The sequence below is a fragment of the Eleutherodactylus coqui genome, chromosome 3 (assembly GCF_035609145.1).
Source record: "Eleutherodactylus coqui strain aEleCoq1 chromosome 3, aEleCoq1.hap1, whole genome shotgun sequence".
Lineage (NCBI taxonomy): Eukaryota > Metazoa > Chordata > Amphibia > Anura > Eleutherodactylidae > Eleutherodactylus > Eleutherodactylus coqui.
Genome location: NC_089839.1, coordinates 147872017 through 147899452, shown reverse-complemented (window position 1 = coordinate 147899452; position 27436 = coordinate 147872017). Strand labels below are relative to the sequence as shown.

General features: G+C 45.8%; 1 protein-coding gene across 2 annotated transcripts in view; it reads left to right on the top strand.

Moving 5' to 3' along the window:
• Nucleotides 1–9667, top strand: part of IFT27 (intraflagellar transport 27) — a 48982-nt gene extending 39315 nt beyond the window's left edge. Inside the window, exons 3-7 of one of the 2 annotated variants that reach the window (XM_066596290.1) lie at nucleotides 698–757; nucleotides 5700–5759; nucleotides 7624–7741; nucleotides 8027–8136; nucleotides 9365–9667. In XM_066596290.1, coding sequence (XP_066452387.1) covers nucleotides 698–757; nucleotides 5700–5759; nucleotides 7624–7741; nucleotides 8027–8136; nucleotides 9365–9463 — 447 coding nt within the window. In that variant the 3' untranslated portion in view covers nucleotides 9464–9667. The remainder of the gene's footprint in view (nucleotides 1–697; nucleotides 758–5699; nucleotides 5760–7623; nucleotides 7742–8026; nucleotides 8137–9364) is intronic. The other variant, XM_066596291.1, reaches the window with a different exon arrangement.
• The last annotated feature ends 17769 nt before the right edge of the window (nucleotides 9668–27436 follow it).

The window sequence follows — 27436 nt, the reverse complement described above, 5'->3', positions numbered from 1 at the left end:
AGCTTCAGGAAACTGTATATAATCCTACAGGCTGTTGGACCGGTAGGTTTATGTGTTAGTTGCTTCTATAGTTCATTTCTAGTTTTAGGTGGGGTGCACCCACTTTAAAACCAGGTGCGGGTTTGGAGGCCGGCGGATCTGCAGCGGAATGCTCGATGTAGACATCGGCCCCGTATGAGCGCAGCTTTTGTGTGTCAGATTTACTTGAATGGAATACTGACATTCTTAAGTAACAACAATTGGATGCTTTATAGCAAGTAAAACCGTGAAGGCCCATTTACACGTAACGATTGTCGATAAAAATGTACCCGGATGAAAGTTCGCGATACACGAGACATCGTGCACTTTTCGTTCACTGCTCAGTCGCAGCCTGCATAAGAATCATGGCTGGTTCACTTACTTCTCATTGCATCTAAACCCTCCCCGCTCACATAGGAATGAACAGTTCTCAGTGATGATCTGAACGAACAACTGTGAACTAATTAGCGGTGATGTCACTCGCTCGTTCAAACAAGAATCGTCCCGTGTACATGGCCTATTAGTTTTATACTACTTTAAAAGCTGATAATGAGGACAATCTTCAGCAATTGAAGGGCAAAAGATGGGATTGTGTATTTCCGGATTGTAATCTTGGCCGATGGTAAAAGTAGCTCTTTCGTGGAGCGCTCTGTCTGACGGCTATTTCTTTCCTCAACAGACAACAGTCATGGACATCATAACAAAAACTCTGCCGATCCCGGATACGGGGGACAGTGTGGTGAGCACATGGATGGTTTATTGTGTTTGTCTGCTTATAGTCTTATTACTAGTTGGGCAAGAAGGACGGTGGCCTGCAGTGACTTCCTGCTGATTGGTGCTGCTCTTGAACAAATGACACGATAGTATGCTACAGTGTAGTCATGCCTTAAAGAGTAGCTGCACTTTCAACTAACTTTTCACAAGTCATAGAGACTAGAGATGAGCGAGCATACTCGCTAAGGACAATTAATCGATCGAGCATTGTCCTTAGCGAGTACCTGCCCACTTGGAAGAAAAGGTTCGACTGCCGGCGCGGGTGACAGGTGAGTTGCGGCAGGGAGCGGGGGGGAGAGGGAGAGAGAGATCTCCCCTCTGTTCCTCCCCGCTCTCCCCCCTCCGCTCCCCGCCATCCGCCGGCAGCCGAAACTTTTCTTCGGAGCAGGCAGGTACTCGCTAAGGGCAATGCTCGATCGAGTAATTGTCCTTAGCGAGTATGCTCGCTCATCTCTAATAGAGACGTGTCAAAATTATTGATCAGTGGGGTCCAGCTGCTGCAACCCCTGCTAATCGCTAGAACGAAGGGACTGTGTCTTCGCTGCCTTTTGGCTCTTTACGACAACTGAAGACTGCTCGCGTAGAGATGTATGGAATGCACTATACACCTCTAGGCCGTCATCTTCAGCTGCCGAAAAGTAGAGAAGACAGCTGAGGGGGCAAAGCACTTGGCCAGGACTGCAGGCTTCTCTCTTTAGCGATCAGCAGGGGTCTCAGCAGCAGGACCCCCACTTATCAATACTTTTGGCACCTGAAAAGTTAATTGCAAGTGCAGCTTCTCTTAAGTGACCCTTCACCGCAAATGCTTAAATTACTACTATAATCACTTTGTTTTATTAGTGGGAACAGTCCAGTAATAGAGGCGAGTAGTGTCTAGCCCTTTTGTGGCTGTTTTAGACAAGCAGCAGAGTACAGATCATTCTGTACAGTAGTCTGTATTCTGCTTGTCAAACAATAGACGGATAGTTAAAAAGCAGCCTCTATATGCTGGCAGGCTGTAGGGAAGCCCAGCGGTAATGTGATTTCTCAGACTCGGTCAGATAACACCACCTTTCTGAAAACAAAGTTTTATATTAGGAAATTATGTATGAACCCGTTTTAAAGAAGGTGACGCATGTTACACTGAACCTTAGTAGCCATTTCAAAGAATAACATACAGAATTGCATACATTGAAATCCCCTAATGTGATATTGTTATGGGATCGTCTCCCTAGGCCATAGGTTTCCATTGAAATACTATTGATGATGTATCCTCAGGATAGGTCATCAACAGTTGATTGGCTAGGGTCTGTCGCTTGGGATCCCAACTAATTGAATGCTGTCACCGCTGCAATACACAGAGATACTGAGAGGAAGCTGCTGCTGCTGCTCCGACCCCTGTGTAGTGGCTGATGCTTGTAACTGCAGGGGCAGCTCCCATTCATTTCAAAAAAGCTGCGCCTGCAGGCACAAGTGCTGGCTACTACACGCTATACAGGGGTTGAAGCAATGGTATTGCAGCAGTAACAGCAAGTGCCTGATCAGCTGGGATCGCGACCAACGGATCCCCGCCAATCAACGATTGATGACCTCTTCTGAGGACAGACCAGCAATAGTTTTCCAGCAACAGCAGGTATATACAGGGTGTGTTGGAGGCCCCATTGGGTGTCCCCTTCTCATATTCCGCTAAATGTACTGGGAAGAATAGACAGCATGCATAACTAATTTTTCCAGTAAAATAAGGACACCGTGACTGAAACCCCATTATGGGTAATGTACTGTAAATCGTATAGTAATACTACAGACCCCTAAAATCCATTTTAATTCCAGGGTGTAATGCACCAAAACACCAAGGGGAGTGAATATTTTCACAAAGCACTGTGAGGGACCTGCATAAAGTCTTTTCACCTTAGTTTCTGACATAAAATGTTACATATTTTTGCACCAATGGGGATTTGCGACTTTTTGGATTTTTGCGCCAGGCTCTAAACATTTCTAAAAAGTAGTTGGGATTTGCTGGGAGGGGCGAAGCTGCCCGGGACCGACAGATTTATGTATAATTTACACCAAAAATGTACACCAGGTTGGACCTGGAGGCTCACGGAGGTACAGAGATGTACCTGATACACAAAAAGGCCTGCGCCCCTTTATGCATTGGGTGCGCCGAGCGAAATTATACCGGCGTTAGAAATGCGTGGTTTAGTAAATTTCCCCTGCATGTTGTATGCTGCTCAGACCCATTAATGTTAGCGGAGCTGCAACACCAGACACAACCCACTGACGGGTGTGATGGCGTTTCTGAAAGAAGGCAGCCATATTTAGCAATCCATTGCAACCCTGTAAGAGCTTATTCATACTAGCGCGCAAAACGCGGTGAATATGATAATGTGACGGCTACTGATAATGTTGGGCTGCTATTCTATTTTTGCCATTGCTTCTCCCTTTCGTACATAGGTAGCATTAAGCAGCATAAATGGCGATGATATACGGAGCGACAATTGCAAAAAAAAAAAAAGGGTCAATTTGTAGAGGGTCTCCTAGCACAGTTCCACTTGCTTACATCTACATAAATCATAGGCATATGAAAACCCGGCTTTGTTACTGGAGAGTAAGATAAATCATTCCTAAATGTGGTGAGTGCTCAGTTCTTCTGCAGGACAGCTAATCCTTAACACTCGCGAAGCAAGTCAATTAATCAGCGCATCCCAGACAAGTTCAATTCATCAGCACAATCGGGCCGGGCGGATCCTACTAACCAGGATTTCCAGGACAATATACAACTGCACTTTTATATCCGATCGCGATCCGAACACGATTGTGTGTCGTGCCCCCTCCTTATATCTTCACATCTCTATTCCATGGATGTCTTCCCATCTGTAGAATAGGAAGTGCCATGAAATGCCTAATAACCACCCAACTGCAGGCTTCAGCAGCACTAGCTCAGGAAATCATCCCGAGTAATGCTTCATTTGCACGGGACGATTATTGCACAAAATTAGTTTAAATGAACGGAAATGCCTGATAATCATTACGTCTAAATGCAAAACCATCGTTTACTTTTCATTTGTCGCTCACTTTCAACCAGCATAAAAATCATCGCTGGTTCGCTCACTTCTCGCTGCGTGTAAACGCTCCCCACTCAGTGCTTCACATAGAATGCGAAGTGCAGAGCGTGAAGTGAGCGTTAACCTGCCTTTCTAAGCGCTCTTCACGCACAACTAGCGGTGACGTCACCCGCTCGTGCTGACAGTCCCATGTAAATTGGGTTTTAGATGTGAGCAGCACTGGTCAATCAGAGGAGCGTGTAATGTCTTAGGCTAATTTCACACAGGCGAGTGCAATATCGTGCTCGCCAATATGCGATTTTCTTTTTTTTCTTCTTCCCACGCGGATGCAAGGCATTTTTATATTAAAACCGCCTCACATCACTTCGGGGAAGTAGCGATCGCAGAGTTTCTTACATTGTTTACAATGGGGAAATATCACACTCGCACACCGTATGATGCTGCCGACGGCCCCTTTGAAAGCAATGGACGATGCACTGCAAGGGCATGCCCAAAGATAAGCTGTGTAGCAATTTGTTTCCCATATCGCATCGTGATGTAGTAAAAAATTGCTCGTGTATGACCCCATTCAAAAGGATGGGGTTCACATTTGTGCACAATTTGTGCACCTCACAAAGCACAAATCTGGCGCGATTTTCTCAGCTGTGTAAAAACGGCCTTGATGCCGACTAACATGAGCGTAATATCACTGCGTATTACATGGTGAATGGAGGCAATGAAAGTACATTCATTTTCATTGACCCACTCACACTAGAGCTGGGAAAATGTTCTTATTTACTGCGTATTATGCGCGATAGAGCCCTATTCTCTTTGGGTATGTAATAAACGCTGTATATACACAATTACACGCTTATGTGCGGCGTTTATACACAACGTCACTAATTATGAAAAAAAAGGAAAAAGTCAGACTGCATGGCAGCGTGCGTGAGTTGTGCTGCCATGTGCAGTGCAATGATGCTGCCATACATGGCGATATGCCTGCTCGCATCCGGCTCACACGCTGAGTTAGACAAGCAGCATTTTACGCATGTGCTTGTGTGAGCCGGCAACTACTGATGCACAATCGGGTAGTCAGAGAACGGGTGCCTCCATGTTGGTTTGTCCTGGGAGCGGAGGGTCACTTTAAATACAGGCTCCCAGACTTGTTACTCAGAGCTGGTAAGTCTAGAGGTCTTCCCCACCACCACCATACACAGTGATTGACAGCTTATGATTGAGTTTACAAGGTATACTAACAATGACCATTTACTCGTTGTGTGTGAGTAGAAGAGACCCCTCTTCAGACCACCCTCCATGTCCGTAATCTAGTAAGAAATAAGTAATTAAAGGAGTATTTGCCATGATGGCCTCTCTCGGAGGTGGCTGGGAGGATGAAAACAGTTGTGCGCTATGCTGTTTTCTTAACTGGCATACAAGCGACTGTGAATTACAGAAACGGTAAAGCACAGCAAGCTACGTTTTTTTCCCGCAACTCCAGGGCTATGGAAAACACTTGGCTTGCCGTGCCACGTCATCTCCATTACTTCCATTCACCTCTATGGCAGTTGCAGAAACAGAATAGTAGAGCTTGCTCGACTGTTTTCAGAATTCCTGACCACCCCAGGATGGCCAATGGGAAGTGGGGGGCCAATATTGTCCATAGGTGCACCTTTGTATTTGCCATGTAAGTCTGCGTGAGAATGCCCCTTTAAGAGCGGATACTGTACTGTTTGTAAGAGCGATCTTCTCAGCAGCTCCTCCGCTATCACATGCTGCTCTCATGTCTGCTCTAAGTAGATCTTCTCTAATTAACAGAAAGCTTCAAAAAACATATTTGAATGCACTCAGGTATACTATGCTTCGCTTTATATTCTTTGCTTGTAGGAGCTCTTCCTTTGTGATTCTCCGGGGAAGGCAATGTTTTATGAGATGACAGAAGTATCAGTAAGTCTTTTTCCCTTTAATTTTAATACTTGTTATTTGCAGATTTTCAAAGCGATACAAAAAAAAAAACCTGTTCGAAAACCATAAATGTCAAGAATTTACTAAATGTCGACTTACTATTGGGAATTGTAATATTTAATAATGAAAAGAACACACAACAGTCTTATCAGCAACGTTAATATGTAGGCCGGATTATTACACCCCGTATATATCATAGCTCAGCCCATCCTCTGTATAAAAACTTGTGGCTGCTAGACATTTAGATGGGAGTATTAATTTATACAGATGTTGGGCCGATGGCACCACTCAGTGCAAACCCCCCAAAGTAGTCCTCATCCAGCAGACGTTAGTATAGAGAACACTCGAGTCATACACCAGTTAGACCCAAGGTAAATGAGCGTAGAAGGTGAAAAGCTTGGTTGTCTTCTATAGACCATACCTTTTGCAAAAGAAGCTGGTGCACCAATAAGTTGATGGCCGTGGTTCTGGCTTCTCTTACATCCAGCCACTAGCGGTTATCAACAAGGGAAGGTGCAGTCAGCAATATAGGAAAGATAAAGCATTATATATCAGCCCTTCAAGTGAATGGCCATCCATGTAATGAATGGACACGTTGGGTATGCTAGAATGACTCTCCCTTTTTGCCAGTAGAGGGGAACGAAGAGGGAAGCCCTCCATGAACTCTATGTGCCCTAATAGTGGACAGGGATGCTTCTGATCGGACAAACTCTATTAAGCATGAAGCAATGTGCTTACTTGGCTTTATTATAGATAAATCCATAAAGCTATTATCCTATGTGTCAATGTCAGTTGCATTCATGTATAGCAAGCCATTTATTTGGGTTTTTTTCTCCCAAAATCATCAACTGTTCCATTTTGGGTTCAATGATTCTGGTAAGATTACTAACCATTTTTATCCATTAAAGATGTTTCCCAAGATAAATTATTTTTTTTGTGTTAGTTGTCTCTGTTAACAAACAATAGAAGAGCCTATACTCGTCCTCCCCAGATGCCAGGAGTTCCATCACCGCAGCTCTGTGTACAGACTGTAGTCAGCCTTACAGGCTGCTGCAGCCCATCACAAGCCTCAGCGGTCGATCATTGAGGTGTATGAACGGCTGCAGCAGCCTGCAGCTTGTAAACAGACTCCACGGGGTGAATGGTGAGGTGGTGCTGTGGGGATCCAGCATGGGGAAGTATAGGCTGCTCTCTTTTTAGGATGAGCATCTCAAACGAAATTAATAATTTGTCTGAAAAAAACCCTTTTAGTGATTAGTTATATAAAATAGATCAAAACTGCAGTATGTTAATCTCGTGGGATTCCAACAAAGGGGACCTATTAGAGATTGTCCAAATGGGAAAGTCTCTTTAAAAATACCCCATAGGAGAAAATGGAGGCAAAAATAAAAATTTATTAAAAGCATCCGGGAAATCAGGAAGAGAAAACGGGTCCCTCTTTTCCAAATCCTTTCCAGTTTTGCTAGGAACTGGCTGATGGGTGTGGCTTAGTTATAGGGGAGTGGTTTATCTTGACTGCTCTGCCATTACAGATAAGTGGCGGTAGGGCTTACTTACCATTTTCAGACTGGCAGTTTTTCCACTGTTGTCATAATTCTCTTTACTAGATGGAAAGCTTAAAAGGGTTGTCTGAGTTCTAGGCCCTGTATAAAAACAGCAGGAGAGGTGAGAATAAGCCTATTATGTTACTGTTTGGGGAACTAGTTTTACACTGGACCTAGAACTCTGACAACCCCGTTTTGAAGGGCTTACCCACTGAATATGCCATTAAAATTCTGATTTGTATGAGATGGAATAGACTCTTCTTTGGACTCCTCAATGACGATTATCACTCTTCTCTTCTCAGTGGGACCAACCTGGTGCCCTGTGCTTGGTATTTGATGTTACAAGCGAGACTTCCTTTAGTAACTGCACAAGGTGGCTGCAACGAGTAAAATCAAAGACCACGAGCCTTTACTTACCTGGTAGGTAAAACAAACACTCGACCGATCTTTTATATGAGTGGGTGTAGAATTTGGAACACCAAGATAAAAGTAAATTAATAAAAACTAATTTGTGGATTTATAAAGCTAGTTCAAGAAAAAGATGGCTGCCAATCAGATTCTAGCTTTCGGCCCTATTAGAATTAAGAGCTATAATGTGATTGGTTGTTATCAGCATCTCCACATATTTTTTTACCCTTGAGCCAGCTAACTACTTTCTCCATTTGTCATGACCCACTTTGAATTCATTATTTGTTGTCCTGTCAGGAGTTCTGGTGGGAAATAAGACAGACCTAACTGGCCGTAGAGTAGTGGAGAAGATCCAGGCGGAAGAGTGGGCAGCGAGCCATGGTTTGGAGTATTTTGAGACATCAGCGGTAATTACATCCTGTGTATAAAGCAGATAACTTAACAGAAATACAAATTATTCTTGGCTGAGTGTGTGTGGAACAAGACTTCGTCTCACTTCAGCACTGTTCTACAATGTCTTACTTTTGTACACGGAGGCTTTGTTAATCTTCTATGCTTTCTGTCAGTAACTTTTGTATTTAGTATAGTTAATTATTGGAATATGCTTGACTGTATTATCATGAGTGTAAGACTAGCGGGTAAAGAGGTAGCAGTTGGGGTCACTTAGCAAGCTCAATGGGGTTTCCGGGACTAAGATATTCATGACCAATCCTGAGGATAGGTCATCAATATCTGATTGATAGGGTTCTGCGCTCTAGTGAGTGTCACGGCCACTTCACAGCATACCGGAAAGAGTGCTATTCAAACCGGATGTGCTTGGTATAGCAGCTCAGTCCTGTTCACTTGAATGTAACTGAAATGTTCTTAGGCCATGTGACTGATGATCATGACCTCAATGGCCGAAGAAGAGGCCACGGCGTTAATCCATGTGTCATGGCCTCTTCAATCAGGTGATGGGTCAGGGGTCCCAAGAAGCAGATCCCCGTCAATCTGATATAGATAACCTATCCTGAGAAGAGACAAAAAGGATTTAACCAGCAGCACTCTATTATGCCCAATATGGGTAGGACAAGACACCAAATGCAAGAGCCCAGCAGACAGGAACCTGAATCCTTGTTCCAAGCTTGATAAAGACCAATTTTTTGGACGAGATGTAGCATTTTTTTTATGGAGGAATAAAGTTTTCTGGAAATTTACCCTGCACCGTCTTTATGCTGCCACAGAACTCTTTCTCTTTTCTACATGCTATTCTGAGAAGAGGTCATCGGCTCCAATAATTCTTCCAGTATTTGCAGCCAGATCTGTGATGGAACCTCCGTCTGGAGGTTCCGACACAGATGTGAAACCACCCTAAGTCCTTCTTTCTCCATCCACACAAAGTGATTGACAACCTATATGAGCTGGTATATAAGGAATACTGTTCCATACTGTTTTGAGTGTGGTGAGTCTAGACTACATGTAATGTACATTTACTGTTGAGTGGTAGAGCTCTACGGACTGTCCAATCTAAAGATATGCATCAGCACTTGGCCAGCCCCGCTGTACAAGATGGATGTTGATGACTTTCCCGCTAGATTTATAATTTACCTTTCCTCCTGTCCTTTTGCCTTATGTCGGTGTATTCATTTATTGCAGAAGGAGCTGGAAAACTTTGATCAACCATTTCGAGCCTTGGCCAAGTCGTTCTACCGTCTATACCAGGAGAGAGTGGAGAGCTTCAACAGTCTTCTGTAGAATCCTACATAGGAATGTTACATCGTGTTTTCAAATGTCAGCTATGGAAAGTCTGAGTCACCATGTGTAACGATGTAAAGGACTTTTCCCTTCTAGAACATTCCATCATAATGTGATGAATGAATACAATTATTTATTACGTATATTTGCATGCGCTTTACTTGTTTTTATTCAATAAATGATCTATCTGTTTCTATACAAAAATTAAGGTTCAAGTTATACTTATTAAGTTATGTTTGATACCGTCAGAGCTGATACTGGCATGGAGAGCACACAACTGAAAGGAGCCATGCAAAACCAAAACTTTTGGAGGGAGTTTGCATTTAGGGTCACCAAGGGTATAGAACGACTAAACGGCTAAAAACAACATGCTTATTAAAGTGTTTTACAGATATGTATGTGACTGTATCAAGAGTTTCTCGGAAGTGGAAACCTGTTAGATGAAGCAATATTGATGGTTGCAGTCAATTCTCTAAACTCTTAAAGAACACTACATTCTGATCTCAGCCTGAAATGGTGGTCTATTAGTAATCATGGAAATCATTTGTCTCGCCCACAGGGCTGCCTGCACCAAATACATCAACCAGGATTAGGGGTGGGGTACACTCGGTGGAGAAATCTGTTAGATGGGGAACACAACACCAGGATGGACTGAGCATTGTTTTCTAGTTAGAAAAGTGTCAGAAGACTAAAATGGTCACTCCAGGAAAAGCACATTTTTCCATGCCTGCCCCCTCCCCCTCACTTGATTTCCTGTCCTTCTCTGGAGGTCTCCTCTGTGTATTGCAGCCACTTCCATGCAGTGCAGCCTCCTGTATGATGCTTATTAGGCATCACCATGATGGTGAGTTTTTTTTTTGGTCACCCCTTCACATCTATGCCATGATGCATTAGTTAGAGGCTACACAATTTTTGCCTGATGAGGGGACAGTTTAACTATGATTACCTTCCATATTCACCTAAATAAGCTACAGCCCATAAGTATTCAGTCAGAAGGCTGAGCCGTGATCTATTCTATTATAACTGTGTGACAGAAGCTGTGTGATCATCATCAGTAACTGTCATAGTGGTGTCTGTGTCCCCCTCTAGGCAATTTCTGTGTTCGGTTCCATGTAAGTATAACGCAGACTGAGAACTTGTCATAAACCTAAGTAAGACTGCTTTCACATCTGTACTGGAGGTTCCACTTTCTTGCTCCATTCAGGGAGCAGGAGAATCCCCACAGGCGAACAGTTCTGTCTCTGGACAGAACCGAACAGAGCTGGACGGACCACATTGACTATTAATGGGGTCCGTCCACTTTCCGCACAGCTTCCCGGTTTTTGGGCAGAAGAAGCACCGCATGCAGCGCTTTTTCTTCCAGTATTTTAAGCCGCATCTGTGATGGAACCTCCAGTCCAGATGTGAAAACACCCTAAACCTCAGCTGGTCAGAACTGAGATCACATGACCAACTAAGGAGAAAGAGGCCAGGAGTTTTGGATAGAAAGGAATAACTAACCAAGGTAACACTATCCGACTTTTACATACTGGGAGGATGGCTATATAATGCATGAAGTAAAAATCACCGGAGTGGCCTTTTTAGCAAATGAGTTGTGCTATGAATTTTTTAGGCTGGTTAGCTGGGGCCCCAGGTGGCAGTAACCACTGTTCTTTCCTGGTGGTCGCCCTGCTGTATTACAGGATGGTCTGTGAGTACTTAGGATCAATGATGTTATTGAGCTACACAAATAGCTTCTGCTGTGCTAGAGGTTAAATGACTTTTGAAGCCTTTAATTCCCCACTCAACCTGTCAATCTGGAAGCAGGTGTGGAGTTCAGTGGCAGAAACAATCTGTATAGATATTGTTAATGAAGTAAGCATAGTCAAGTAGTCCAAGTTCAGTATACAGATAAGCAGCAAGAGTTGGTAGCGTGAGGCAGGAATGTAGTTAGAAGCAGTAGTTAGGTACAGATACAGCAGCTGGAAGAATAAGGTAGCCACAAGATAAACTAGAGACAAGCAACCTAATCGCAATGTGGCAAGGAGGAAGTTCTGTGGCCAGGCTTATATAGGAAGTCTAGGGGTGGGGTGAATTAAGAAACCAAGGCAAAGAACTAGGTCAGTTGGTTCAGCAAAGAAGTTGTCCAGGGTCACCAGTAGCTCGAAGAGACTACTGCCTGGGACCTATTTTCAATGAGAAAACAGGCTAATTCCACAAAGTCAGCGGGGAAGAGGCGGGGGGGGGGGGGGGGAGAGAAAACAACCTACTGTAAGAATCAAAGTCGATGACTATCGTTGGGAGGTCATTGGAGGCTTTAGAATCACGGCATGGTCTCCAAGGCAGTTTTACCAAGTTTTTTGGATCAGCAGGGTTTCCAAGAAACACAATAAATTACTAGAAAGGAATAGAAAAGTTATTCCATAGCCTTATTAGACTTGACCAGTTTTCCAACTCTTTTCCATTATAGAACAGAGTATGCAATTAAAGCTGTCTCTGTACCCACTCATGCCTACAATCTGATTATCTAATCTCAAGTATGTATACACACACACACACACACACACACACGAAGCTCAACTTCATAGAAAGTCACTTAACATGTAATGTAGGACCTGGGTGAATCCAGACATAAGGAATGCATGCAAACAAGCTGCACTGGTCAGATAGAAAATATGCAAAGTGAAACTACACCACCACTCAAAAAGCCATGGCACCTGGCATTGTTGATTTACTCGATTCTTTGGACTTGGCTCAATTTTTCATTCTTCAAAGATGAAAAATATCACTAGACGTTGATGGTGTGGTAGACATGATGATTAGTCAGTGTAAAATGTCTATTGATTTGTACTAAACTAGATGTATTACGCAGCTGTAGTGACTTTAACTCTTAGAGGCTAATGACTGCATAATTTCATTATAGTAATTGCCGGACAATGGCATGGTGAAAAGATGTGTGTTTTATGACTTCAGCCTAATGTGGAACTCTGCTGCATAAGGAAAGAGTTAAATCACAGTGTTATATGTTATTGCTTGTGTTCATCTTGAGTCTTTTCCCAGTCCTTCCCCATCCCCCACACAGAATCTTCTTCAACAAAGAGATACTTACTTTCAGTTTCAGTTTTGAGCACATGTTTGTAAGACAAAGACTTGCTTATACATTGGACTTGAGAGAAGGTGGGCAGGAAGGAGGGGGGATTCTATATGATCCGACAAATGAGAATCCTATATGTTACTGATGTAATCTGTTGCACGCCCATTAAAGGGCAGGTGTTATGCTTTACAATAAAAGGGGCTGTCTGGGTGTTTCTGCCCAGAGAGCCATTTTGGATATGAGACTGATAGCTTGTGTCTGATCTGGTCGATGATGTGTGCACACTATACAATTTGGAAGCTACAAAATACCCCGAAACCTGCTGGAGAAAACCATTGTCCAGCTAAGTGGCGTTCCTGGGTGCGCGGGTGGATCTGTGAGGTCAGAGCCTGGAACATATAGAGACCGGCAGATAGCATGCGGAACTCAGGGGCCCAAAAATCTACAGAACACGGTAAGATTGCTTTATTTTAATCTACCTGTGTCAAGCTGATTTCCAACTGCTAATCTGCCTGTATCTGATGCAGACTAGACCTTCACTGAAAGGCAGGTAATAACTCTAGTTCTGTCCACCCGATTATCACCATGTTACCTGTCTAGGGTTATTTGTATGCTGTGGCTGCTATGTCTGAGACGGTTAAAGATTGTGTATACAAGACCAAGAGATAAATTCTGTGAGGGTTAATGTGTCGGAAGGGCGAACTTGGATGTTTAAGTTTGAGGGAGCGCGCCAGACACTTACTCCTAGGTAACTAGTGAGGTCAGGAAAATTTATGATACGCATATTCACCTGTATGATTGAGCGTGTTATGTTCTCATATGTGAAAAGGTATATACGCGGGAATTATAGCCGTGCTTTGTGTGTCGGCTGAAGGCTCCAGAAGCTCTTGGTCAGTCTTTGTGTGTTTCAGACGTTTAGGTTAAAGAATGTGCAGTGTTTATTATTGGGGGAGGGTTACTGATAAGAGAGTGGACTGAAGTTAAGCCACTGAAAGCTTTTTCCAGTTAACCCGTTTGTTCCCTTTGCCTATAGTGTTAATATGAAGAGGTGGAATTTGGTAAAGGAGTTTTACTGTGTCCAGAAAGTTCAAATAGGATAGAATAAGCAGGCAGAATAGAATACGGGATCAGTGCAGGATGTTTTGGAATATGCAAAACATGTAGAAACGTTTTACAAAGAAAAGGATCAGGAAAAGTTGCAGAAAGAAATGTCAGGTTATGGACAGATAAGCAGAAAGAAAAGAAATGAGTATGGTAAGATAGACTGTAGAAAGTTTTCAGAAGATGAGCAGGAAGCCCAGCAGAAAGATAGGTGTTTTAGCTAGTTTTTGCTAGGAGGTGGTATAATGTAGGAAAGAGATTCAAGAGGGGAAAGCGTGTAGTGGGGGATGTGTATTGCTTATGAACAATGTAATGCCTTTGTGTTGACTACAGCCCCTCCCTGTAATGGCGGCCGCACTTGCAATGTTTAAAACCCCACATAGTGTGACTTTGCAGCAAATGTGGTGAGCCCTGCCCCCACCCTGAAGTTACTTCCCCCCCATGTGCTCACTTTCAGGGTGTGTGATGTTACTTCCAGCCATTCCAATCCGGGATAGGACTAAGCCCCGCCCCTTCCTCCTCCAGCAGCCATCTTGCCTCACCTGGGAGATTTGTAGCCCCGCCCCTTTCTGCCTCTGGCGGCCATTTTGCTGCATTTGGGAGGCCTATATTTCCCAATGCCACTGTATCCAGTGCTAACATCATGATTGTCTGAAGTAAGGTTTTGTTTGACCGGACTTTGTTACACTCCAAGATGTGGCCCTTTGGATGTGTGATAGGTTCAGGGAAACAAACCTTTGTGAAGATGCAGCTTGGGACATAGTAGATGACTAAGCTGGTTTATAGTGCATGGAAGATTGGAGTTGATGCATGGGGGACAGAGGCCAGGAATCCATGACAGGGGACGCTCTCTCATGTTCCCAGGGGCTCTGTTTTCTACTGCCTGCTTCTCCAATGGATGTTCAGACAGATGATGTTACGGAAGGCTCCTACAGATGGAATAATTTCCCTAAAGTCACCCAGCAAACTTTTTCACGCAATTTGATGAAGTAATTTTACTTTTTATGTGAGAAAGAGAGACTAAATTGCCCAGAGTAGGATGTTAATTCATCCGTATTCTTTAGTTTTTTTCCTTAAAGGGGTTGTCCCGCGCCGAAACGTTTTTTTTTTTTTTTTCAACCTCCCCCCCCCCCCCCCCCCCCCGTTCGGCGCGAGACAACCCCGATGCAGGGGTTAAAAAAGAACACCGGAGAGTGCTTACCTGAATCCCCGCGCTCCGGTGACTTCTTACTTACCTGCTGAGGATGGCCGCCGGGATCTTCACCCTCGGTGGACCGCAGGGCTTCTGTGCGGTCCATTGCCGATTCCAGCCTCCTGATTGGCTGGAATCGGCACGTGACGGGGCGGAGCTACAAGGAGCCGGCATCCAGCACGAGCGGCTTCATTGAGGAAAGAAGAAGACCCGGACTGCGCAAGCGCGGCTAATTTGGCCATTAGACGGCGAAAATTAGTCGGCTCCATGGAAACGAGGACGCTAGCAACAGAGCAGGTAAGTGAAAAACTTCTTATAACTTCTGTATGGCTCATAATTAATGCACAATGTACATTACAAAGTGCATTAATATGGCCGTACAGAAGTGTATAGACCCACTTGCTGCCGCGGGACTACCCCTTTAAGTCTTTTGTATATTCTAGTGTCAGTCTACACTGAAGCTATAATTATATTCCGACAGGAGAGTGAAAGTTAAACGCTGGACGTTCCCTGAAATACTATTACACTGGGTGACGTAAAATTTTACTTGTGTTGCGCCCCCTTGTGTTAAAAAATGCTAACTGCGACCTGGAAAAAAAAACTTTTAAGGAGATTTTCGCTCAGACTTCGCTGCATACAATGTCACCTTGACCTACAAAGTGCTTGTTTTTGTGCCTCTTGGTTTCCTTTTTCAACGTTGTACTAGTTTGAACCGATTACTCTTTTTCCATTGAGTATTCTGGTTCAAAAGGGGGGAGGCATAGGTGATCTGGGTCATAGATGATCTAGGTGTTGTAGATCAGCTATTGGGTTTTTAAAAAAAAAATAAATGAAATAAGATAAAAAGGAAATAAATGATTTTGTGCTACAAGATTCCGAGCCATGTGAAATAGAACATCAACATGATTATTTAGTACTAATACAGTAAGAAACTGCAGGTATGCAAACAGTTTCCGGAACCTCTGTTGACGATGCATATGTTGAGCTTTTTGCAGATGGTACCAGGGTGAGGATTGATGACTCCACATCGAATATGCAGTGGTCACACAACAAGATGTCCTAGAAGCAGAAACTCTGCATCCGCATGTCTCAGCACAAGAAGCGGAACTGAAGGCCCTCACTGAGGCGAGTAGAGTGGCGAGAGGTAAGACGGCAACCATTTACACTGACTCCCGGTATGCATCTGGTATAGCTCATGATTACGGCCCAATATGGAAGGCCAGACAGTTTTTACCTTAGCAGGACAACCAATTGAGAATGGTGCAGCAGTGCAGAGTCTCATGGAGGCCCTACTTCTACCTGACAAAGTTGAGAGTTCGCACCAATTCCTACACTGGAGAAGCGAGAGACGACACCCTCGCCAACAGCACAGCAAAGGCAGCAGCCCTCAAGCCGTGGAAGAAAGAAGAAAGATACTGACAGCATGAGTCAGTGGTAAAAACTTTGGACATTGACAACATTTGGACTTTGATATGCTAAAGACTTTTACAGTTACAAGCCAGCAAGGAAGGAAAGGATAAATGGACTAATATGGGAGCAGCAGAAACAGGACAGCGTGTGGTGAACACTCAACAGCACTTGCCCACCACAGTTCCTGTATCCCAGTGTTTCTCAACTCCAGTCCTCAGGACCCCCAACAGGTCATGTTTTCAAGATGGCCTATAGTAAGAACACTGGTAGCAATGTCTGAGGCACTGACAATAATTACATCATCTGTGCAATACTAAGGAAATCCTGAAGACATGGCCTGTTTTGGGGTCCTGAGGACTGGAGTTGAGAAACACTGCTGTATCCCATGATGGCCCAGCTGATGGACAGAAAGACCCACCTAGTAAAGCAGCAATGACGTCGACGCTTGAAAGAGGACGGGCGACTTCTGGGTTCTCTGTAGCTGCTGCATCATTTGTCCAGTTTAGCATGATCTATGCCATAGGTGAGTCAGGGCAGAAGTAAATTTGCCACATCACACTTGCCGGGACCACTCTACCCATTTCAGGGTTGCAAATTGACTACGTTCAGCTCCCACTTGTTGGGAAGTATGAATACGTGCTTGTTGTTGATGTCTTTGCAGGTTGGAGGCCGACCCTGTTACCAAGGCAAACAAGTAGGTAACCGCAAAGAAGCTCATGAACGAGGTAAATTGTGAATATGGGGTACCAGAAGTGATTCAGAGTCAGACAGAGGTACAAACTTCGCAGGTGAATGTAACATGTCATGTCTGCTCTGGGTGTATCCCAGGCCTTTTATATACTCTACCACCTTTAGAGTAGTGGAAAGGCGGAGAGATGTAGTGGCACGCTAAAAAGTAAGATACTTAAAAATGCCGCCACTTTGGAAAGACTGCCATCCAATAGCCCTATTCAGTGTTAGATATGAACCCAGGGTGGATCATGCATTATCTCCCTACGAGATTGTTTGGGCTAGCCCCAAGGCTAGGTCGTTACTATCCTCAGTAGTTACAATTACAATCTGATGTGTTGACTAAGTATGTGATTTCCGTTGTTAAAGCACTAACCAAAGCCTATGCACAGGTGTTCTCTTCCAGACTCAGAGGCAGACACTGGGACACATATCTTGCAGCCTGGGGATTGGGTGTGCGTCAAGAAGTTCCTCAGGAAGCACCCTCTTGGAGCCCCGATTTGATGGCCCCTACCAGGTGCTTCTGACTACTGCCACAGCTGTGAAACTAGCCGAAAGACTTACATGGATCCATGCTTCATACTGTAAGAAAGCTTCAGATCCGGGAGACCAGTCTTAGTTGTGCCAAGGACATTACTCTGGTTAGGGCTAGTGAGAGAGGAGGGTGGCAACTGGAATCCTTAGTCAGAAGAATATGAGGGTATGGTTACCTTCTAGTATAACTCGTCCAATGCACAAGTAGCCGCATATACCTTCGACTATTGTACTGTGGTCCCGTGTCTAGGCGCAAGATCTCACCGCAGGCCAGTTTTAGCCCAGCTCAGCTGGTTATATGACTTATATACCCGGGGAATACAATATGTTTGTGCCACTGATAACGTCTGGGATGAAGACTGCCGTTATTGGGGATTAGTGGGATGGAACGCAGGAACAGACTAGTCCTATAAACCGCGAAGTGCCTTAAATAAGAAAGATAAGAGCGGGAAATCCCTAATTAGTCGTATCACCCTCCTTGAGAATAATAAGGACAGCAGGTATTGGAAGGCTGAACTTAGTATGCTGCTTGGTTTTAATGCGGTTTTTACATTAACCATGGGAGATCCAAGCCCGGGGGATGGGGGGACTTAGTCTGGGGACATACCGGTACGGGAGGACAGATCCCTTAGGGAAGTTTAAAAAAATAAGGGATATGGTAGATGCACCCGAATGGAAGCTACACTTAGTCCCGTGCCCATAATTAACCCCCTCCGCCGTAAGATAAAGACCTTGACGAACATGATGATCATAGCCCACCCTACCTTTTGAGGACACCTTGACAATAGCGACTGGCTACTCTGACCAGAATCTCTGGTTGGAGTTGATGAGGTACAATGCTAACAGGAGCAACAAGTCTAACTGTTGCGTGTGCGGTAGTGCCCGACTACACTCGGGGATGGTCCCCCTAAATCTCCCGGTAGATGCTGAAGAGTGGTTTATTAGTCTCTTCACGAACATTTCCGCTAATTACACTGTCCGTGAGAAATGGAAGAAGTAATACTCTATAACTACTTAAGTGTTTTGCACCGGAGAGAGTATTACTGACTACCCTGGAAACTACACCTGCCAGGCAAATAGGCAGGGTGGAGGGAGATTTTTGGGGAACTCACTAACAGGGATTGCTCCTCCTACGGTACGATAGGAGGGGAATGGATGCAGAATCAGGTCCAGTCCTTAGGAGACGTTTACTGGCTTTGTGGAGACATGAGCTAGAGGACCTGCCTGGAGGGTAATTGGACAGGGGAGTGTGCCTTAGTAAAGCCCTTATGCTCCTCCACATCCTGTCAGACAGCATTGAGGATAATAAGGTTACCCCCAATAGTTAATTTATCTCGATCCAACTCAGTCTGTGTTTTGTGGTTATCCTGTCATGTTGGTCTGTCCTTGTTTTCCGCATAGGTACGGCGGTTCCTTCCAGTCTTGTCACTAGGTAGTGTAGGGTCAGTGTCGGCGGCCTGGACGTGTCCACCTTTGGGGCTATCTCCAGGAGGGACATTGGTGTGGGTGAAGATTAGGGAGTCCCACGCCGTGCGTACCTGTGCACACTACTAGTATTGTAACATTATACTAGAGCGAGAAGAGAGACCCCTGGTGGTAGTTTTGATCTACACGTGTACATTGACGTCATAGGATAGCCAAGGGGGGTACCTGACGAGTTTTAAAAATTAGAGACCAAGTTAAAACTAGATTCGAGTCCATTTTTCTGATCATTATGGTAAAATAAACGTTGACTGGATTAATTATGTTTATTATAATTAGCAGCGGTTTATAAATTATACTAGAGATGCCTTATAGGGACTAGTCGACCAATAGGACCTACCTCAACTATGACTTTTCAAAATAGAATGGCCTTAGATATTTTAGCTAAAAGGGGGAGTGTCTGTAAGATGATAGGGGAGACTTGTTGTACCTACATCCCAGACGACACGTGACCCGCGGGTAAAGACGCAGTTGCCATTAAAGAAGCTGACCGCACTAACTAAAAAGAGCTAACCTTTGGGACCAGTACTTGCCATGGATGAGCGGGTGGTAAAGGATCCTGGCACAGACGGGCGTCGCTGTTGTATGTGAACTGATTATCTTTTTCGTTCTAGTCTGCTGTGTTATCCCCTGTGTCAGAGAGAAATGTGAAACGGATGCTGGAAAAGCCGCTTCCCACAATGAGTTTGCTGGATGCATCCCCAGAAGGAGTGGACAAGTCCTACACCCCCTTGAAGACCCTAAATCGAATCTTCAACGCGCTCCGATTATAGGCTCACACGCAGAGAACTGAAAATTTGACGGGAAGAGTTAGAGGATAGACATTTTAAGGGGGGATTGTGGTAGACATGATGATTAGTCAGTGTAAAATGTCTATTGATTTGTACTAAACTAGATGTATTACGCAGCTGTAGTGACTTTAACTCTTAAAGGCTAATGACTGCATAATTTCATTATAGTAATTGCCGGACAATGGCATGGTGAAAAGATGTGTGTTTTGTGACCTCAGCCTAATGTGGAACTCTGCTGCATAAGGAAAGAGTTAAATCACAGTGTTATATGTTATTGCTTGTGTTCATCTTGAGTCTTTTCCCAGTCCTTCCCCATCCCCCACACAGAATCTTCTTCAGCAAAGAGATACTTACTTTCAGTTTCAGTTTTGAGCACATGTTTGTAAGACAAAGACTTGCTTATACATTGGACTTGAGAGAAGGTGGGCAGGAAGGAGGGGGGATTCTATATGATCCGACAAATGAGAATCCTATATGTTACTGATGTAATCTGTTGCACGCCCATTAAAGGGCAGGTGTTATGCTTTACAATAAAAGGGGCTGTCTGGGTGTTTCTGCCCAGAGAGCCATTTTGGATATGAGACTGATAGCTTGTGTCTGATCTGGTCGATGATGTGTGCACACTATACAATTTGGAAGCTACAAAATACCCCGAAACCTGCTGGAGAAAACCAATGTCCAGCTCGCAAAGTGAAACTACACCACCACTCAAAAAGCCATGGCACCTGGCATTGTTAATTTACTCGATTCTTTGGACTTGGCTCAATTTTTCATTCTTCAAAGATGAAAAATATCACTAGACGTTGATGGCATATTCAATCAGTGGAGTCCCCTGCTGGAGATCATTACAATGTAGTATAGTAGTGGTAAGCACCCTATTTACATGCTTCAGAAGGCCGTATGGTCACTATTTTTACACACAGGACTTTATAATACACTCAAGCTACTTGTTGCTTTGGCCTAAATTGCATTGAGTATATCTAGTTGCTAGTGACAATCTCTGCTTGCACACATTTCGTTAAACCATGTATCATATGTTTACACAAGATACGGTTCCATTGTTGCACTGTCTACCCCATCTCTACAGCATCATACTAACAGTCACTGTGATATACATTAATTAGGATGCATACCAGGTTTCTGATATTAGATTGCCGCTTCTTGAGCCAGAACCTTCTGGAATTGTTTCTTGACGAGTCCCATTCGCCCTGGGGAGAAGAAAGTTGGGGGTCTTCTGGAGGAGGGGATGAAAGAAAATGGTTAAGAGAATAGAATATTCAAAAAGATGGTGATGTTCCGAAGACCTAATCTGCTAGAATTCCACGCCAATACTAAGAGAATGCTACAGCTATGTATTTTACTAGATATAAAAGGTATTGCATATTTAGAGATAATACATTGATGGACAGGGTCCACTTGTTCTCCGCTCTGGTTCAGAGGGAAGGCGTCTCAAGCAGGAGATCTCCCTCTAGTATTTCCACATGAAAAAAAAGAGGTTATCAAGATTAAACAACTCCTTCAACTCTCCAACCAGCCCTGCTGCAGTTGACCTTACACAATCAGATCTCTCCTGGTTAATGATAAAAAGATCTTCCAATGCAATGATAGAAAAGCATAAAGAGCAGGACGAAGACATTAAATGAGTAATTCTGATCAAAATCCATCTGCAATATCTCTGCAAACATGACCCAAATCACAGTCCAGGATATTTGGTCACTCGGCCATATATAGCCAGAATTAGTGAGTTCTTTGTCTATGTGCTGGCTATTAAATGATAAGCACACACTACCATTTATCTTCATGAATTCAGTAGCATGGAAATAGAGCTAAGCAAGTCTGGTCTTACCTGTTGTAGTAGAGAAGAGTAGCATGAAACATGGACACCCTATGGATTATGCAAGTGCACAATAAGATTTTCCAGACAAGAATATGCAGATGGAATCACTGCAAAGGGAAAAATCAACTCTAATATCACTGCCAGCGGCCATATTACATATGTACTAATACAAAAATATACTAGGGCAGGTGCAAACGCCACTTCCCAGCAGAGTGCAGACAGGCAGATTACTATACGAAGGAGCATTGCACAAGAGCAAGATACTGATGAACAACCACCTACCTACCACAGATTGGTGGGGGAGGGGGAGTGGCTGCTTGGTATTATACTTGCACATAGATAAACCATGTAAAGGGTGCCGAGCCAAATGATGCGTGTAGTGCACCGTGCAGGCTTACAACCTATTAACCTCACCACATACAATTCAGCCAGGCGGGTTGCAAACCACACTGAATAGACATTTCGAGCTCCACGAGCATCTGGAAAAATAAGCAAAATAAAGATTTCAATTATAATTCTAGAAAAAAATATTAAAAGTAAAAAAAAAACCCTTTTGCCAGTTGTTGCATCTGAACAATAAAAAAATCTAAAAATTAGTATTGCTGCACATGTAAAGGTCCAATTTATTACAATTTCACATTATTAATCCCACATGATTACTTCCGTCAGAAAAGCAATATCCAATGCCAGAATTACCCTTTTTTGGTCAATTCGTATCCAACAAGAAATTCAATAAAAAGGGATAAAAAAGAATATATGTTCTTCCAAAATGGTACCAATTAGAGATGAGCGAACGTACTCGTCCGAGCTTGATACTCGTTCGAGTATTAGCGTGTTCGAGATGCTCGTTACTAGAGGCGAGCACAACGCGATGTTCGAGTTACTTTCACTTTCATCTCTGAGACGTTAGCGCGCTTTTCTGGCCAATAGAAAGACAGGGAAGGCATTACAACTTCCCCCTGCGACGTTCAAGCCCTATACCACCCCCCTGCAGTGAGTGGCTGGCGAGATCAGGTGTCACCCGAGTATATAAATCGGCCCCTCCCGCGGCTCGCCACAGATGCATTCTGACAGAGATCAGGGAAAGTGCTGCTGATGCCGGAGCTGCTATAGGGAGAGCGTTAGGAGTTATTTTAGGCTTCAAGAACCCCAACGGTCCTTCTTAGGGCCACATCTGACCGTGTGCAGTACTGTTGAGGCTGCTTTTAGCAGTGTTGCACAATTTTTTTTTTGTATATCGGGCGTGCAGAGCATTGCGTCCTCAGTCTGCAGTCATTGTACAGAGTATAGGGCCAGTACTGGTGAGGCAGGGAAAGAGATATACAGGCTATATAGGCAGTGGGCTTTTTCAAAAAAATTGGGGAAAAATACTATATTTCGGCTGCCTGTGACCGTCTTCAGTTTACTGCGTGTCTGCTGGGGGTAGTAGTCCTAATTAATACGCAGCTAAGCGTTACAGCAGGCTTGCGCAAAATTGTTTCCTGGCTCTGCTGTCTCCGTTACATCACCGCCGTCATCCCGGCAGAGGGAAACAGTATACATAACATTATACGCTGCCTACAGTATCTGTCTGCTGGGGGTAGTAGTCCTAATTAATATGCAGCTAAGCGTTGCAGCAGGCTTGCGCAAAATTGTTTCCTGGCTCTGCTGTCTCCGTTACATCACCGCCGTCATCCCGCCAGAGGGAAACAGTAAACATAATATTATACACTGCCTACAGTATCTGTCTGCTGGGGGTAGTAGTCCTAATTAATACGCAGCTAAGCGTTACAGCAGGCTTGCACAAAATTGTTTCCTGGCTCTGCTGTCTCCGTTACATCACCGCCGTCATCCCGCCAGAGGGAAACAGTATACATAATATTATACGCTGCCTACAGTATCTATCTGCTGGGGGTAGTAGTCCTAATTAATACGCAGCTAAGTGTTACAGCAGGCTTGCACAAAATTGTTTCCTGGCTCTGCTGTCTCCGTTACATCAGCGCCGTCATCCCGCCAGAGGGAAACAGTATACATAATATTATACGCTGCCTACAGTATCTGTCTGCTGTATCAGCTCAGCATTTTAAAAAAATAGAAGCAAAATACTTAAGGCCTACTACTGGCCTTTGGCCACTTGACTGCTTCTGCGCTGTGAATTCCACTAGCTCAGTCATACGCACCTACGTCTCACTACAGGCGTGCGCAAAATTGTTTCCTGGCTCTGCTGTGCGTTCCGTAAGGGAAGTCAGCCTCCAACCACAGGCCAATAAGCGGCACATTTAATTACAGCATTCTGTTTCTGCACTACTGGTAATACAGCATGCTGAGGGGGTAGGGGTAGGCCTAGAGGACGTGGACGCAGGCGAGGACGTGGAGGCCCAAGTCATGGTGTGGGCACAGGCCGAGCTCCTGATCCAGGTAAATCGCAGCCGACTGCTGCAGGATTAGGAGAGAGGCACGTTTCTGGCGTCCCCACATTCATCTCACAATTAATGGGTCCACGCGGTAGACCTTTATTAGAAAATGAGCAGTGTGAGCAGGTCCTGTCGTGGATGGCAGAAAGTGCATCCAGCAGTCTATCGACCACCCAGAATTCAGCGCTGTCCACTGCTGCAACTCTGAATCCTCTGGCTGCTGCTCCTCCTTCCTCCCAGCCTCCTCACTCCATTACAATGACACATTCTGAGGAGCAGGCAGACTCCCAGGAACTGTTCTCGGGCCCCTGCCCAGAATGGGCAGCAATGGTTCCGAATCCTCTCCCACTGGAGGAGTTTGTCGTGACCGATGCCCGACCTTTGGAAAGTTCCCGGGGTCCGGGGGATGAGGCTGGGGACTTCCGGCAACTGTCTCAAGAGCTTTCAGTGGGTGAGGAGGATGATGACGATGAGACACAGTTGTCTATCACTCAGGTAGTAGTAATTGGAGTAAGTCCAAGGGAGGAGCGCACAGAGGATTCGGAGGAAGAGCAGCAGGACGATGAGGTGACTGACTCCACCTGGTTTGCTACGCCTACTGAGGACAGGTCTTCAGAGGGGGAGGCAAGTGCAGCAGCAGGGCAGGTTGGAAGAGGCAGTGCGGTGGCCAGGGGTAGAGGCAGGGCCAGACCGAATAATCCACCAACTGTTGTCCAAAGCGCCCCCTCGCGCCATGCCACCCTGCAGAGGCCGAGGTGCTCAAAGGTCTGGCAGTTTTTCACTGAGAGTGCAGACGACCGACGAACAGTAATGTGCAACCTTTGTCGCGCCAAGATCAGCCGGGGAGCCACCACCACCAGCCTCACCACCAGCATGCGCAGACATATGATGGCCAAGCACCCCACAAGGTGGGACAAAGGCCGTTCACCACCTCCGGTTTGCACCGCTGCCTCTCCCCCTATGCCCCAACCTGCCACTGAGATCCAACCCCCCTCTCAGGACACAGGCACTACCGTCTCCTGGCCTGCACCCACACCCTGAACTCCGCTGATCTCGGCCCCATCCACCAATGTCTCTCAGCGCACCGTCCAGCCGTCGCTAGCGCAAGTGTTGAAGCGCAAGCGCAAGCACGCCGCCACGCACCCGCACGCTCAAGCGTTAAACGTGCACATAGCCAAATTTATCAGCCTGGAGATGCTGCCGTATAGGGTTGTGGAAACCGAGGCTTTCAAAGGTATGATGGCGGCGGCGACCCCACGCTACTCAGTTCCCAGTCGCCACTACTTTTCCCGATGTGCCGTCCCAGCCCTGCACGACCACGTCTCCCGCAACATTGTACGCGCCCTCACCAACGCAGTTACTGCCAAGGTCCCCTTAACAACGGACACGTGGACAAGCACAGGCGGGCAGGGCCACTATATCTCCCTGACGGCACATTGGGTGAATTTAGTGGAGGCTGGGACAGAGTCAGAGCCTGGGACCGCTCACATCCTACCCACCCCCAGAATAGCGGGCCCCAGCTCGGTGGTGGTATCTGCGGCGGTGTATGCTTCCTCCACTAAACCACCCTCCTCCTCCTACGCAACCTCTGTCTCGCAATCAAGATGTGTTAGCAGCAGCACGTCGCCAGCAGTCGGTGTCGCGCGGCACGGCAGCACAGCGGTGGGCAAGCGTCAGCAGGCCGTGCTAAAACTACTCAGCTTAGGAGAGAAGAGGCACACGGCCCACGAACTGCTGCAGGGTCTGACAGAGCAGACCGACAGCTGGCTTGCGCCGCTGAGCCTCCAACCGGGCATGGACGTGTGTGACAACGGCCGTAACCTGGTGGCGGCTCTGCAGCTCGGCAGCCTCACGCACGTGCCATGCCTGGCCCACGTCTTTAATTTGGTGGTTCAGCGCTTTCTGAAAAGCTACTCACGCTTGTCAGACCTGCTCGGAAAGGTGCGCCGGCTCTGCGCACATTTCCGCAAGTCCCACACGGACGCTGCCACCCTGCGCACCCTGCAACATCGGTTTCATCTGCCAGTGCACCGACTGCTGTGCGACGTGCCCACACGGTGCAACTCTACGCTCCACATGTTGGCCAGGCTCTATGAGCAGCGTAGAGCTATAGTGGAATACCAACTCCAACATGGGCGGCGCAGTGGGAGTCAGCCTCCTCAATTCTTTACAGAAGAGTGGGCCTGTTTGGCAGACATCTGCCAGGTCCTTGGAAACTTTGAGGAGTCTACCCAGATGGTGAGCGGCGATGCTGCAATCATTAGCGTCACCATTCCTCTGCTATGCCTCTTGAGAAGTTCCCTGCAAAGCATAAAGGCAGACGCTTTGCGCTCGGAAACGGAGGCGGGGGAAGACAGTATGTCGCTGGATAGTCAGAGCACCCTCCTGTCTATATCTCAGCACGTTGAGGAGGAGGAGGAGGAGGAGGAGGAGCATGAGGAGGATGAGGAGGAGGGGTAAGAGACAGCTTGGCCCACTGCTGAGGGTACCCATGCTGCTTGCCTGTCATCCTTTCAGCGTGTATGGCCTGAGGAGGAGGAGGAGGATCCTGAAAGTGATCTTCCTAGTGAGGACAGCCATGTGTTGCGTACAGGTACCCTCCTGGCACACATGGCTGACTTCATGTTAGGATGCCTTTCTGGTGACCCTCGCGTTACACGCATTCTGGCCACTACAGATTACTGGGTGTACACACTGCTCAACCCACGGTATAAGGAGAACCTTTCCACTCTCATACCCGAAGAGGAAAGGGGTTCGAGAGTGATGCTATACCACAGGACCCTGGCGGACAAACTGATGGTAAAATTCCCATCCGACAGCACTAGTGGCCTAAGGCGCACTTCCGAGGGCCAGGTAGCGGGGGAGGCGCGGAGATCAGGCAGCATGTACAGCACAGGCAGGGGAACACTCTCTAAGGCCTTTGACAGCTTTCTAGCTCCCCAGCAAGACTGTGTCACGGCTCCCCAGTCAAGGCTGAGTCGGCGGGAGCACTGTAAAAGGATGGTGAGGGAGTACGTAGCCGATCGCACGACCATCCTCCGTGACGCCTCTGCCCCCTACATCTACTGGGTGTCGAAGCTGGACACGTGGCCTGAACTCGCGCTGTATGCCCTGGAGGTGCTTGTTTGTCCTGCGGCTAGCGTCTTGTCAGAGAGGGTGTTTAGTGCGGCTGGGGGAATCATCACAGATAAGCGTACCCGCCTGTCAACCGACAGTGCCGACAGGCTTACACTCATCAAGATGAACAAAGCCTGGATTTCCCCAGACTTCTCTTCTCCACCAGCGGACAGCAGCGATACCTAAACAATACGTAGGCTGCACCCGCGGATGGAAGCATTGTTTTCTATCACCATCAAAAACGTGGACCTTTTAGCTTCATCAATCTGTGTATAATATTCATCCTCCTCCTCCTGCTCCTCCTCCTGAAACCT